Here is a 9,195-nt window from a genome sequence, read left to right as displayed (position 1 = left end):
GACGAATTCGCTGTCGACCGGCTCCTGCTGCTCACCATGCCACTCCTACTTCGCCTGCTCGTCGAAGATCACATCACGGCTGATGTGAACACGTCTCGTCGCCGGATCGTAGACCCGGTAGGCCGCTGACCCCGGCTCGTAGCCGACGAAGATCATGCGGCGACTCCGATCATCCAGCTTCTTCAGGTTCGGCGTGGTGACCTTCACGTGCGCCACACACCCGAACGTGCGCAGGTGGTGCACGGCCGGCACAGCTCCCGTCCAGAGCTCGTACGGTGTCTTTCCTCCAGTGCTCTTGGATGTCGATCTGTTGAGCAAGTACACGGCGCAATTTACAGCCTCCCCCCCAAAACATACCGGGCAGGTTCTTGTCCTTCAGGAGGCAGCGCGCCATGGCCACCACCGACTGATTGCGTCGCTCCACAACCCCATTTTGCTGGGGGCTGTTGGGTGCCGTCAGCTCGCGGTGCATGCCGAGCTCCGCGCAGTAGTCCTTGAAGTGCGCCGTGGTGAACTCGCCACCCCGATCGGTACGGAGAGTGCCCAGCTGGTTGCCGCTCTTCCTCTCTGCTGTTGCCTGGATATGCTTGATCGCGGTCGCCGCCTCGTCCTTGGAACGCAACAGCGTGAGCCACATGTAGCGGCTGTAGTCGTCGACGAGCAGCAAGAAGAACCGATTACCGCTTGGTGTGTCCGGCGTGATAGGGCCGCACAGGTCCCCGGGTATGAGCTCCAGGGACTGCGTCGCGTGCCGCTGAGCTTGCTGCGGGAACGGCGCACGCCGATGCTTGCTGGCGAGGCACGCGTCGTACAGTTGGTTGACGTGCTCGAGCACTGGCATCCCTCGCACCAGCGCTTCCTTGCCCATCTTCCGCAGCGAGCCAAAGTTGATATGCCCGAATCGAGCATGCCAGCGCCACGCATCCTCCCTTGCACGCGCGGCCAGACAGACCGGACGCGCGATCCTGAACTCGAGGTAGTAGAGGCACCCGGGGCTGCGACGCACCTTAGCCAGCAGGCGTTGCTGGTCGTCGCGAATCCGCATCACTCCGTGCCTGATGTGTACATCGTACTCCTCCTCATCCAGCTGCCCGATGCTGATGATGTTTGTGGTGAGCCGAGGCAGGTAGTAGACGTTGTTGAGGGCGCGGTGCTCGCCGTTCTTGCATTCGTAGAGGATGGTGCCGCACCCCGCGATGCGAATGACGGAGCCGTCGCCGAATCTCACGGTCCCTGTTGTCGCCGTGTCGATGCTGGCGAACGCCGCCCGGGACCCCGTCATGTGATTTGAGGCCCCGGTGTCCAGCACCCAACGGCAGGGATCTTGCTCCTCTACCTCACAGAGGGCAGCGTGTACCTTATCCTCGATGAAGTGGACCTCGCCAGCGCCGCCGGATCCCGCAGCTTGAGCTCCCACGGCCGGCGCCAGCACTGCCGCAGGGGTTGCCACCGCCGGCGCCAGGACAGAGCCCAGCGCGTCCGCCTGGCCGTCGCGGGAGCCATCGCAAGATGCACCGCCGCAGTTGGAGAGGTCGACTTGAGCCACCAGGAGAGTCTGCTCGTCATCCATGGCCACATGGGCCTGCTCATCCCTCTTCTTTGACTTGCATTCAGAGGCCCAATGGCCCAGCTTGCCGCAATAGCGGCACTTGTCTCCCTTCCGTGCCGAGCCTGATCCCGAGCTTGATCTGCTCTGCCCGTCCGAGTCTCCACCACCATGCCCGCGGCCTTTTCTGCCGCGTCCCCGGCCACGGCCGCCGGAGTTGCCGCCGCGAGAGCTTTCCAGCTTCTTGTTTTGCTCCTTCCAGTAATCCTCGGTGTAGTACAGCTTCCCGCCGATGGTGATCGACTGAGCAGGCGCGTCGGGCTCGTCGTCCTCGGCGGCCTTCAGCCGTCCTGTGACCTCTTCCACGGTGAGAGTGGAGAGATCGAGCAGGGTCTCAATTGAAAGCACGAGTTGCTTGTACCTGGACCTGGCGATCCGCAAATACTTCAGGACTACCTTGGGGTCGGGCTCGGGGTCGCCGAGAATCGCCAGTTGGTTGACGATCCGGTGAGGCGCATGGCGAAGTCCTCGACAGCCTCGCCGTCGCGGAACGCGAGTGACTCGTACTCGTGCCTCAGCTTCTGTGCTGTGGTCTTCCTGATGCGCTCGTCTCCAATGCGCATCATCTTCACACACTCCCATGCCGCCTTCGCCGATGGCTTGGTCGCAACAGCGGAGATCATCTCAGGCGGCACGACGCTACAGATAGCGTCCAGTGCCGTCCTGTCCACGTGCCGCTCGACGTCGCCCGGATCGATAGCCGTCCAGAGGCTCCTTGCCTCCAGCTTGATCTTCATCAGGAGCGCCCAATCGTTGTAATTGGACTTGGTGATAACCGGATAGCTGGTCGTTCCTGCCGCCGTCCGCTCGATGATCCGCTCCACCACGACGCTATGGTCTCGACGGCGCGGCCTGCGCGACAGAGACCTCCCCCGGCGCGGGGTCGGCGAGCGGCTCGATTGTGCCGACATGGCCTCTCGATCGGATGGCTCTGATACCAATTGTGAGCTTGACGCCCGGTGACTTGCACCAGCGACGATGAACTCGGCAAGAACAGGGTACACAACACGAACACAGTGGACACAGAGTTTTGGCGCAGCGAACTAACTGCTGCAATTTCTGGTTTAGTATTAAGTAGTAAGATACATGCGCATAAGCGCGCTTCTCACGCCACGCCTCAGCCGCGTCCATCCCCACGGCCCGCACGACGCGCACTACGCCACGCGCGACTTGCCCACGCTGAGCTATTCTCACGCCATGAGCAACAACCTGGCCAACGGCCACTACTCGCCATGCACGGCTCATAAATAATGCTCATGCATGGCGCTTAACAGAAAGCAAAGAAAAAAAAGAACTGAACTGGGCACAAGGTTATTAACTAACAGTACTGTCCAAACCAGGAGCACCGCGGTCCAGATTCCAGATGATCACTCAGCCAGTCAGCGTCGGCCGCACTGGTGCCGCCTGCGTCGATCTTTGCCTCTGCCTGAGTCCAGGCCCGGAGACATCTCGCCGGAACTGCCACAATCCCTGCTGCCTGACCCACCGCGTTCCCGAGTCCCGACTATTGACTACTGCGGCGGTGGTGCGTGAGAGTCAAGTGAGGGAGTTAGGTTGACATCGACCGGTTCCTCGATTCGATGTGGAAATTTCGAGCCACGAATGGACCGCGAGGGGACAGCCGGCTGCTGACGATGGGGCCTTGGCACGGCACGTCGTCCTTGCATCTCCCGTTATTCATGGGGGGTGGCGATCGAGTTTCAGCTGCCGGCTTTGCTGCAGCTGAGTGGCACTATGCTATAACATTTTACAGGACAGCTAGGTGAAGACGTGTTTACTGATACATGTTTTCTGTTCTTGGTGTTTGTTGCGGTTCACTGGCAAGGTAGGACAGCAGCAGAGGCTGATCGATTTTTCTTAGTAACGACACTTTATGGGCCCGGCCAACTAAGCCAGATTTTAGTGGGGCCAGGCCAAGAAACAAAACAAGGTCTTTTCTAGGTCCCTGCATAGAGTGATGAATTTATGGGAGTGATAGGCCAGCCCATAGTAGATGTTTGGAAGTGTAATGTTCCCTTAAAGATCCAAATTGTCACAAATGTTTGTTTCCAATTTTTTTCTGACAAATGCTTTTAACATTTTTGCAAAACTTTTTGTATATTTTTCAAATATTTTTGTGTGTTCCTGTTTCTTCAACTTTTGCTCCTTTTGTCCCTAAATTTTGATTCCATTTTTTTCTTTGGAAAATTTTCTCCTAGAAATTTGGTTTCCTAATATTTATCTCTAGATTTTTCACCACTTTTGCTGCAATACATTTAGATTTTTTGTCTTATTTTTATACCAAGTTTGTTGGAATTATAGTTACTAGCACCGTCCCCGTGCATTGCTCTTTCATTCCGTGTAGAGCCGTGTTGTGGTCGCGTGACATATTGATTGTTCGGATTCCGATTGGGATTCCAATTAATTTGTCCGGGTTCCAATTAGATTTGTTCGGGTTCCGATTAGAATTCCAATTTACGGAGCAAGGAATCATTGCATGCTTTAGAAATAGTAGAGAAGTGCAATCTTGTTTAGTTAATCTTATGGTAAGAAATATGATGGTGTAATCGGAATTTAATTTAGATACCTGGTTAGGAAAGTGTAGCTTTTTGAATTCCACTTTTGACCAGAACTCCCACTGAATCTAAATATATTTCCTCTAAACGTTGTTTTCATCAATTTGCACATTAATATTATGAGTCTTGATCCAGAAACCAATAAACAACGGAGCTGACATGATCCTTTGGTACAATTTTGACGCCCAGCGGGCCATAACACCCTCCTGGCGCGGCAGCGTTGATATTCACCGGCCATTCTACTACCTTGCCAGTGAACCGCAACAACAGCCACCCGATATAGATCCTGCAACTCACCGAGCAGTTGGACCTAACAAAGCAGCCGAGGTGAGCCCGCCTTGCCTTCTCGCTACCATGGCTGCTCACCTACCATTTCTCCCCGTCCTCCTCTTCGTCTTTCTCGCCGTCCACATCCCCGCCTCCCATGGCGGCCCTGCTCCGCCCCTGACCACCTATGACGCTTCCATTTGCCCAGAATCGTCCAGGTGCGGCGACGTATCCATCAAATACCCCTTCTTCCTCTCCAACACAGTCAGATACATCGCCGATCGCAATTACGACACACCCTACGCCTGCGGCCACCCCGACCTGGAGATCTCCTGCGAGGGCGACGGGCCGACCGGGACGCCTGTCATCCGCCTCGGCAGCGAGAGCTACACTGTTCTCAACATCTCCAACGACAATAAAACCATTGTTCTGGCGGATAGCGACGTGCTCCGCCCTGGGCGCAGGTGCCCCGCGGTCAGCCACAACGTCAGCTTCGACGAGGTGTGGCTGCTCTACAGCACCAGCTCCAATGGCAACCTCACCTTCTTCCTCGGCTACTATCCCGCGCTGGCTGGGTTGGACACGTACCGAATCGACTGCAACGGGTTGAAGAGTCCGTTTGGCAATGGAGGAGCTTCATTCGTGCCGACACCTGATGATCATGGTAAAGCTAGCCCAAGAGCATGAGTTGGTCGCGTACTTCAAGAATCTCTCCGTGCCGGTGAGGAGCGAGGTTCTGATGGCGATGGCAAGGAACAGGACCAACTTATGAAGCGGCGGATATGGGGACGTGCTTAGGCAGGGGTTCGAGCTGGACTGGCTTCCGACGGAGGAGTGTCACCCCTGCGAGCAGTCCGGCGGGAAGTGCTCTTACAACCAGTACAGGCAATTCCTGGGATGCTTGTGCTCCCACTCCAACAGCAAGGTGGGCCACCCGAGCTGTAGACCAAGTAAGCCCTTCAAAACGATCCTTCAATTTGATTCCCTTCGTTTTTGGAGTCACTACAAACACTCGAGATTTCCGGTTGCATCAGTAATTTTCATCTTACTAATCAGCCATTGCCATCTTAGACACTGCAATAAAGATCCTTTTTTAGGGAACTTGTTTTGATGAACACAAAACTGATTTGAAGAAAACTTGGGTAAAATTTGCCCACCTGTCTCACTTAGGTATCTAGACTTGCGGTTTTTTTTTGTGGATCCTTGAATTAGTAAGAAGTATGTTATATAGAAGTACTACGGTATTTAGAAATGGAAAAATTGCTAGTGAAATTATATGAACTGTCTATCACAACTCACAAGCATTTTTTTTTTGCTTACATCAATCAACCGAATTGGATCATTTGAGTCCTAAGAGGACAAACACAGAGCTGATAACTATAGGTGACTAGTTTACTTTTTAAAAAAAAACTATAGGTAACTAGAGTGAGTTCAAGGCAGTGATCGGCAACAACCTGCCAATGGATTCCCTACTATCTATGTACATGTTCAATATTAGTATCAATTGCCAAATCTTTCTAGAAAAAGCTTGAAACTACAGCCCATTTTCCTTGTGCGTTGATGATCTAACATGGTTCTTCTTGTACCGGTCACCTGGCTTTTAATGAAGCCATGCAATCTGCTTTTTTTATGGTAGAATATTGTTAGCTTAAAATGCAATTTCTGTACACTTATGTGCTTCTTTGCTTATGTAATGGCAGGGCATAGTAATAGGAAAACAAGAATTGGTAAGTAACCACTATCTTGGGAACAGACTAAGTGTTTTTCCTTTGTTTATTCGTATACTAATCTGTTGCCAAGCCTGTTTTACATGTGCCTATATAATCTGCACCCATCTTCATTTTAGTGTAAAAGAGCAGAGCAAAGACATATAGCTAATTATTGCCATGCCATGTTTTAAAATCCATATTCTCTCAAATATATTATTTTGATGCCCACTGCCGAGTGACAACAATGGCAAAGAATTTTATCCTTCCTTTCGGAAAATAAACCTACGAGTTTCCCAACCGACTGGTGATTTCGTGCATTATGCTTTGCAAAATGGATATTTTGAGCGTTTCACAAATTGCTGAACAGTAGCGAAGAGTTTTTACCCTTCCTTTGGAACATAAACTTATGTGTTTCTCTACTGAGTTTCTAAAATGAATTTCTAGAACGCTTCGGAAAATAGATTTACTTGTGATGTCTTGTTGTGATACAGATATTGTTGCAAGCACGTCGGCCCTTCTATTTCTGTGTCTTGCGTTCTTCTTGACTCACAAATATGGTTTCCTACCTTTTAAATCGAAGAACGAACCAAGGATTGAGTCATTTTTACAAAAGAATGGGAACCTACATCTGTAAAGATACAGATGTGCAAAGATTGACAAAGTCTTTTGCTGTGAAGTTAGGCCAAGGCGGATTTGGTGCTCTATACAAAGGTAACCTCTCTAATGGCAGCCAGGTAGCAGTTAAGAACTTAAGATGCTAAAGGACACTAGGGATGATGGGGAGGAATTTATGAATGAGGTGGCTAGCATTAGCAGAACCTCTCATGTCAATGTTGTTACACTTTTAGGATTTTGTTTGGAAGGATCCAAAAGGGCTCTCATTTACGAGTACATGCCTAATGGTTCACTTGAAAGGTATGCCTTCAGCAACAATATCAACAGTGAAAATACACTAAGCTGGGAGAAATTATTTGACATAGCAATTGGCATTGCAAGAGGACTTGAGTATCTCCACCGAGGATGCAATACTCGCATTGTGCATCTTGATATCAAACAGGATGCAATACCAGATTTCTGCCCTAAGGTATATGATTCTAGACTGGCCAAGCTATGCCTGAATAAAGAGAGCGCTATCTCTATTGGTGGTGCAAGAGGGACAATCGGATACATTGCCCCCGAGTGTACTCAAAGCAATTTGGAACAGTAAGTAGCAGGTCTGATGTCTACAGCTATGGAATGATGGTGCTTGAGATGGTTAGTGCAAGGGACAAGAATATCAGTGCACATAGTGAATCTAGTAGCCAGTATTTCCCTCAGTGGCTTTATGAGAGTTTGGATGACTATTGTATCAGTGCTTGTGCTTCTGAGATTAATGGCGACATCATAGAGCTCGTGAGAAAGATGATAGTAGTAGGTCTGTGGTGTATACAGATGATTCCAACTGATCGGCCAACCATGACTAGAGTTGTAGAGATGCTGGAAGGCTTCACGAGTAATCTGGAACTGCCACCAAGAGTGTTCTTGAGTTGATATGCATCGATATGTTCCCAATAAAATGCTGCTCACTGATACCAGTTTGCTCAACTAGTCAACTGCAAATTTTTGGTGTATTGAAAAAATTAAGGCCTTGAAATATTACTTTAGGTCTGTAAACAGAGATGGACCTAATATATTAATTGCTGACCTTGGGTGCTCATATAGCATCTTATGATGGTATTACTACATCAGACTAGCTACAAGTATGGTCTCACTTCTTTGCACTTGTATTAATATGATTGGGCAAATGAGTTACAGATTCAGTCCTTGGGTCAGTTTAAATCCCAACGAAATACATTAGCAAAGACACTTTTCATGTGATGAAAAATACTCGTACTGACTATTGCGGACTAGGTTTGAGAGCCAGAGCTTACCGAAGTCAGAGTGGCCAAGATAGGCCAATGCAGCCCCTGCTCAGGTTTCAGATGGCTGCAATGGCCTTGGGCCGTAGCGGTGCAGCCTGCGTCGATCGATGTTTGCCTCCGCGGCTCCGCCTGAGTGCCTAACTCCGATGCCCGGGTAGCTCACAACATATGGCTACGCTCGCTGCCTCCAGATCCACCGGATCGCGCAGACCAGGGTGGTGGCCTGGTGGGTGGCAGGCTCCCCCGGCGAGAGCGGCGCGGTCACTCGAGAGGGGAGAGACGTACGCGTGGCGGCGGCGACCGGAAGGAAGAAGGGCATTGACCAGATCACCAGATCCATCTTTTTAGTTTTGCGTGGGCCGTGGGCCACTTGGCTGTGGGCTGGGATCGAACCGGGCCGTGGGCCTCGAACGCTACCGCTCGCTCAGTTGTTTTTTTTGAGTCGTCCAGTCGTCCTCCTCCGTCCTGCTGCTCTGCTCCACGCCGTAGCCAACGCGCCCTCCTCCTCCGTGCAGCGAGGTCGTCACCTGCGCCGGCCACGTCGTCCAGTACCCGTTCTGGCTCAACACCTCGACGTCGGTCCGACTGCGGCTACCCGGGTCTCGGCCTCGTCAGCGAGGACGACGGCACGCTGGTCCTCCCCGTCAAGTCCCACCGCTACAGAGTGTTCCGCATCGACTACGATACGCCCACCGTCGTCGTCTCCGCCGCCGACACCGACGAGCACGCGCCCGGCTGCCCGCGCCTCCGCCACATGAACCTCACCATCGACACCGACAGCTCGTGGCTGCGGCTCACGGTCTCCCACTCCAACGACATCACTTCCCTCTACGACTGCATGAAGAACGCGTCGTCCTTGTCCTCCGCCGTGGAGCTGAGTTGGTGCCAAGAGGCGGTACGTGGGTGCATCGGTTCTCTTTCTGTTCGCTAGACTTCAGAGGATGTGGAATGCTCATTATTTGCTGAGATTGCGCGTTATCTCTCTCTCTCTCTCTCTCTCTCTCTCTCTCTTGGTTTGCGGAGATTTTTGTTTGCTCTATGTAGCTTCTGTTTGATCACACTTTTCGAAGCGAAAATCACGCGGTGGACGTGTTCCTGTGTGAGGACGTTCTTTCCGCGTAATCGCGAGTCGCCCCTCGAGGTCTTGCGTGCTGGGC

The 9,195-nt window shown here is 51.8% G+C and overlaps 1 protein-coding gene and 2 pseudogenes across 1 annotated transcript; 2 read left to right on the top strand and 1 right to left on the bottom strand.

The window, feature by feature from the left end:
* Positions 1–1,887: 1,887 nt before the first annotated feature.
* Positions 1,888–2,408, bottom strand: LOC112892423 (annotated as a pseudogene).
* Positions 2,409–3,431: 1,023 nt separating this feature from the next.
* Positions 3,432–8,048, top strand: LOC112893595 (annotated as a pseudogene).
* Positions 8,049–8,184: 136 nt separating this feature from the next.
* On the top strand, positions 8,185–9,031 carry LOC112892422. The gene is made up of 2 exons (XM_025959595.1): positions 8,185–8,192; positions 8,387–9,031. The coding sequence occupies exons 1-2, from the start codon at positions 8,185–8,187 to the stop codon at positions 8,967–8,969; spliced, it is 591 nt and encodes a 196-aa protein (XP_025815380.1). The 3' UTR covers positions 8,970–9,031.
* The last annotated feature ends 164 nt before the right edge of the window (positions 9,032–9,195 follow it).

The sequence above is a fragment of the Panicum hallii genome, chromosome 5 (genome assembly GCF_002211085.1).
Source record: "Panicum hallii strain FIL2 chromosome 5, PHallii_v3.1, whole genome shotgun sequence".
Taxonomy (NCBI): Eukaryota; Viridiplantae; Streptophyta; class Magnoliopsida; order Poales; family Poaceae; genus Panicum; species Panicum hallii.
Note: the sequence above shows the minus strand (reverse complement) of the source record. Positions and strands in the feature narration are given on the sequence as shown.